The sequence below is a fragment of the Phaethon lepturus genome, unplaced genomic scaffold (assembly GCF_000687285.1).
Source record: "Phaethon lepturus isolate BGI_N335 unplaced genomic scaffold, ASM68728v1 scaffold48095, whole genome shotgun sequence".
Taxonomy (NCBI): domain Eukaryota; kingdom Metazoa; phylum Chordata; class Aves; order Phaethontiformes; family Phaethontidae; genus Phaethon; species Phaethon lepturus.
Genome location: NW_010543547.1, coordinates 294 through 6561, shown reverse-complemented (window position 1 = coordinate 6561; position 6268 = coordinate 294). Strand labels below are relative to the sequence as shown.

At 37.2% G+C, this 6268-nt stretch overlaps 1 protein-coding gene across 1 annotated transcript; it reads left to right on the top strand.

Moving 5' to 3' along the window:
- Window positions 1-389: 389 nt before the first annotated feature.
- On the top strand, window positions 390-4153 carry MRGBP (MRG/MORF4L binding protein; the record flags this gene model as incomplete). Its single annotated transcript, XM_010288371.1, has 4 exons — window positions 390-523; window positions 1087-1168; window positions 2825-2899; window positions 3963-4153. Coding segments are annotated over 4 exons (482 nt in total), but the record flags the coding sequence as incomplete, so codon positions are not given.
- Between the last annotated feature and the right edge of the window lie 2115 nt (window positions 4154-6268).

Genomic DNA, 6268 nt, shown 5'->3' with positions numbered 1-6268 from the left:
AGCCGGCCGAGGGCCACGGGGCACCTCCCGAACCTGGCGGGACCTGTGGGGAAGGAGGCGGCGTGCCCTCCCGGCCTTCTCAGCCGCCCTTCCCGGGGGCGCAGAGCCCTCCTCGCTCCCCTCAGCCTTCGCCTTTCCTGACTTGCTGCCTTGATACTTTCCTTCGGTTGTTTTTCACGCAGTCTCTATAAGAGCTCTGGCTGCGGCCACATTGTCAGCGTTACCCAGGGAGGCACCCTCAGCCCCTCTCCAGAATATCACCTGTAATGTCGGGTGAAATATCAGCCAGGCAGGGCTGCCCAGATTGCCATGTGTTTCTCCCATAACATCTGATTTTCCTGTAACTATAGAATGTTTCTTTTCAATTTTGTGGCATTAATTGCATTGAGTTCTTCCCATAGGTGTGAATCGCCATTTCCACATGATTTGTATCCGGGATAAATTCAGTCAGAATATTGGACGTCAGATTTCTTCCAAAGTGATTTGGGACCATCTGAGCACCATGTACGATATGCAAGCTCTTGTGAGTATAAAGGGTTGATGCAGCCACGTTCTTATTTCTTATAGTTCAGGAGTTTTAAGAGGCCAAAATCACTGTGCCTGTCATATCTTTCATGTTAATAAGAATTATATGTCATTCCAGTGAGTTGATGGGGTTTTCCCTGTATAAAAGTACATTAGGTGTGAGAGAATAAAACGCACGCTGGTTTGTGGTTTTGTTTTGACCCAGCTACTGTGTTCTGACTTCATTTATTAAAGTTGCCAAAATGCTGATTCAGCAAATATTTACATAGGTACTTAACTTTTAAGTGTCAAATAAGTAGGTTATAGTGTGCTTACATAAAAATTTGCCATGTTTGCGTTCCAGAAATGATCTCAAATGATCATGAGTTATGATCTCAGGTATCTTGATCGTAGTAATCAGTTTGACATCAGGAGCCTCCTGATTCTCTAACGTTTGAAGTATCTTGTTAAGAATTATTTATCTACTAATTGCATGTAAAATAGAACTTGAGATTGGTAAAAACTTTAGTTTGGATTTAGAAGTGCAAAGTCATTCATGGAGATCTTTCTTTTCTTTCTCAGCATGAATCTGAGATTCTTCCATTCCCTAATATAGAGAAGAATTTTGCTCTTCCTGATGAAATGATTCAAGAAGTGAGAGAAGGTAAGATGTGATAGAAATCTCTTATTCTTGGTTGCTCTAATCTCATCCCAGATCAGGTAGTTTTAACAAAACTGCCTCCAGAAAAGAACGTAGCATTCCAGTCCAAGGCTGTTCTTTCAGACTGGTGTGTTAGGCGTATTAGGAGAAGGAAATGTTAAACAGATACAAGTTTATCTCATGAAGTTTTAACCAGATGACTGAAGCAAACTGAGGGAAAGGATCATCACACTGCTTGTGCTGTTCATATTCTCATGATCAGCCCATGTGATTGACCACTGTAGGAGACAGGATAGTGGGAGAGATAGACCTTTGGTCAGATTCCACACACTATTTCCCATATTCTTAAATATAATGTAGATGGGGTGCTAATATAGCACAAACAGGTTCTATTTATACCATATAGATTCATCTTCTCCTTCTGGGTATACGCAAAAGATCCGTGTGCTTCACTGATATTAGTCTGGAGAGTGAAAGGCAAAATGTGGTTCTTTGCAAGGTGGTTGTGGGTTTTTTGCACTTTGAGACGGCTGTAATATTACATCAGACCATAAGTTGTGGTAAAATAGATGGTCTGCACACTTTAATGTCGTTCATTTTGTAGCAAGATAGTTTTTTAGACTAGGAGCTGATGAAAATGACATTTTCTGCATATAATTTGTATATAATAATAATTCTGTGATAAAATTTTCTGTACCAATGATATAAGGCAGTTAAATAGCAATTCAGCTAATGTTTAAATAGCAGGAATATACTTATTGAATAGCTGCAGTTTCGATAGCTGGAGGAACTTGGTTTTTGGACATGTACTTGTGCCTTATGCTGGTATAACCATCTCATTTTCAGGCTATTACTAGTTTTTAATATGGTTCATATGTCTTATTTTGAGAAGGATTATTGGGTTTTAATATCTGATGATAGATTTTTCATGAGGGTTTCTTCTGTAGCTATGTTAAAATTGATTGAAAACAAAAACTGTATGAAGTGTTAGAGGCGTTTGTATAGATTCATGGTGGTTTCATTGCACTGTGAAATAAACTCTTTGTGTTTTTACCTCCTTGAGATTCAGCTACGTAGTTCTTCCAAATCTCTCTCACTCCATGTTAAACCTATCTGTATTGTCTAATCTAGTAAAAGTATGCAGCAATTTGAGAGAAATCTTAGGTTGAGCAATAAGAGCTGGGTTTTCAAAGTTTAGCCAAATGTGTGTTACTTAGTACTGTTACCCAAGGTGGGAGCTAGGAAGTTCAAGCATCTGCCAAAGGAGTTCTTGGGATATTTTAAACTACAGTGGAATTCTTCTCAATTACTAAGTACACTAAACTTCACTCTAAAAATTCAGTATAGAAGCATAATATAGCTAAGACATTGCAATGTATTTTGCCTGTTTACCATTTCACTTTCTTCCTGTAAATAATGTTAGTGGAATGTTGTGACAAGTGGCATCGTCTTAGTTCAGTGCATTTACCCTACATTATGCTCATAGTATGCCTGGACTGTTAGTTGTGTTTCTCATCACAGTGCTAAGGAACCTTTACTGCTGAGTGTCGCACTGAATATTTGTTAACATTATGCACATATGCTGAGGCTGCTAATCGAGAAAAAATACATACGGTTCTTCAAAACCATCTAACCATTGCCTAACAATCCTTTCTGTAGGAAAAGTGATGATAGAGGAAGAAGTGAAAGAGGAAATAAAAGAAGAGATGGAAACACATGCAGGTCCAGAAGAAGGTAAATTTGTAACTCTCTACTGTGTAATAAGAGATTAAAAACCAACTGTAACTCTGAGAAATTCATGTTAAAATGTAAATCCCAAATATGGTGTATGTTGTGATTTGTATTCAGACTTAGCATATGCTAATTGCCAAGAACCAGAATAATTTAAGAATGCACAGAGTAAGCAGTTGCCAATATCTGATACCTCAAAAGAGTTCTCCTTTGCTCCTAATTCATATGTACAAAGTTGTATAGCTTTGGAGGTTTTTTGTTTTAACATGTACTTGATGAAACCCTGGGAGTCTGAAGTAATCTAAGAATATCTGAAAGAAAGTGAAGTCCAGTTTTAGTGAACCAAGATACTCTGTGTTAGTGAAGTCATGGGAAAGAATAGGGCCTATACATCAAAAAAGATTGTAAGATTGTATACTTAAGTGGGGAGGTGGGCAGAGTGTTTTTTCATTTTATTTTATTTGCATTATCTTGCTTCTTTTAAATATAAGGCTTATTTCCTAACACTTTGCTGTAGAACAAAGTCCAATGTGAACAGTAGGGAATCTGCTATTTAGCTTAACAAACCAAGCCAACTGTTAACTATATGATTTCATAATATTTATATCACAGAAGAAGTGGTGTTTTAAGACTGAGTGTAATAAAAGATCTAAAAATGTATTTTAAAAATATATTGAATTTCACATTTTGGGTGTTCAGTTTTATAATCTCTCTATAATACCAAATGTAATGACCGTTGCTGATTATAAATTCCATAGATTGATCCTGTGTTCTGTAAGTGTTCCTATTAAGTATTTTAATTTTAAGTGCTGTTTAATTCCACTTAATTAAGTTCACTTTTAGCCTGTCAAAATACACGCCTGTCTTTAAAGCAAATAATAAAAGCAAGATGTGCCTTTCTTACAGAAGATTTTTCCTTTGAAAATAATAACTTAAATGGTCATTAAATACTCTGAGAATTGATTGGTTTGAAAGGTTTTATGTAATATAAAGAAATTTGATATCACTTCTTGTTTGCCTATGTGTATGACTCTGATCTGGAATCATTACTTTGATCCTATTTCAGTTTTTGCACCCTCTGGAAGTTTAGGAAAAACAACTGAAAAGCCAAGCAGCAAAGAGAAAGAGAAAACTTCTTCAGATTCTGGGTCCAAAGAAGGATCTGATAAGAGGAAGCGCAACAGAGTTACTGAAAAGGTCTTAAACGCAAACAGTAATCCTTCCAGTCCAAGCGCTGCAAAACGACGCAGAACGTAAAGCAAGCTGTGACAGAGAGAAGTAATAAACTCTGGAACGTGAGAAGGGAACTGTAAAAACGAGTAGCAGGATGGTTGCTACATAAACTTTTTGAGAAAGAAAAAGATACCTGAGCCAGGTATTTGAAGAATCTGCACATTGGCTTTATATGTGCAAGACTTCATCTGTCTTTCCTGATGTGTTTTCTGGTCTGCACAGAGTAGCTGAGCAATGGCTACCTTCTCAGGGCATTGGGGCAGAAAGCTGGCAGCATTAAGAGTTCATGTGTACGTAACGATTCCGGTGGTTGCATTTCAAACAAGTAACACACTCTGTGTCAGCATAGTTCATGAAACAAGTGCTCAGTGGAACATGGAGCCTCAGTTCATGAAAAGCGTAGGTTATGTCTATAAATTTGGGGTCCTTTTTCTGCCTTTGCTTTGTTGCTGTTTTTGAATATTAGAGACCCTCTGTGGGTAATGTTGTTTGGCTGTTGTACTTACTGCAAACGTAGCGTTTGTATCAAATGTCTGAATTTGTTGGTTCAGTAAAACTAAAATTCTTTTAAATACAGATAACTACTGAGCTGAAGTATTCTTTCACTCTGTTTGCTGAAGGAACCTTCTTTCACCCTTGGTGACATAACATTTTTCAATCTTTGTAAGTTTATAAACCATAAGTGAAGTGAAAATTATAATTCCCCTAGAATAATAATTAATAAGTATCCTAAATAAAATATCCAGTGATGTCACATGGTTTTGTAAGGGATCAGCTGAGCTGTGCGTGAACCTGGAGATGTTGCTTCATCTGTGTACTATAGTACAGTGGGTTTTGTACTTCATTATTTATTTTTTTAAAACAGTTTTGGTAGATGTTAATGGAATTGGTATTCCAAAATGTTAATTTTGTTCTACAACTTAAGAATCTTACTGACATTGTAACGTTTATCTTTTATATGCTAGAATATTAAGATTTGATAGAAGTTACTATTTTTGTGTTGCGAAAAGATGGACCGCAATGAACAAACACATGTTAAATGGTGATTGAAGTAGGCTGAAATGTTACAGAATTCCTTTCACCATGTTAACTATCAGTTAATAAAGAGAAGAATTACTTCTTAACCTATTGGTATTGTCTTCAAGGTGAGGAACTAGGATTCTACTAGTTTTTGCTGTTATTCTAGGTACGTAGCCAAGTTCTTGTCTGTCTTACTTGTTTCATTTGCTTTATACCAAGAATAAATTTGACTTGTGTTTATTTTACTAAATGGTAGTTGTTGCGTAACTTGATTAAAATTTGGCCCAACTTATTTTGATTGTTTAGGTCTCTTGTGCCTTCAGTGAAATTGGTCAAAAGTGCCTACCTGGGTTTTTGTGGTGGTTTTGGTTTTTTGTTTACTAACTTTGGATCTTATGAATTACTATCCTGTTATTTCTGTAAGACAGTTGATAAGAAAAGCTCAGCTGTTTACTCTCTCATACGCACTGGTGACCTCTAGAAGGTTAAAACTCCTGCTGGGATGGCCACTATATCTGCTTTTAAGAAAAATTTAAGAAAAATGCTCAGATTAATTTATTGGTTGGTGCTATCAAGTTGCAGAAGTTGTAGTCATGTCGCTTACGGATTTATCATCCAAGTGCTGAAAGATGAATGCCTGTTAATTCTTAAGGAAACAACAAAACTTAAAAGATATTGGCCATAAGGAGCAGATTTTGTAACTTTCAAGTCTCATGGCCTTGTGGGCAAATCCTTTTCATCCAAGGGACTGTAGTCTAATTTTTTTTGCTGTACCAATGAAACTTTTTTATTGCTTAAAGTACAAGTGTGTCAACATTAATGTGTGCTGGTGCCGTCTCTTGACACCGCCCTTGAAGCAGGGAGAGCCCGCTTGGGATTTCATGGTCAATCCAGCAATACAGATTCTTTCAGGAATTCGTTGGTTATGAAGTTAGATACTTGGAAAACGTAAATGCTTTAAATGACCCGAGTGCGGCAGCACGCTCCTCCCTTCCCTTCCACCGACTCCTGGCTTCTGGGGAAGATTGTTGTTACCTACAGGAATGGATGCATATGGGGGTTCAAGAGAAGGGGTGTGTGTTTGCCGTGTGGCGAAGTGAAACACAAGTGTCTTGCTGA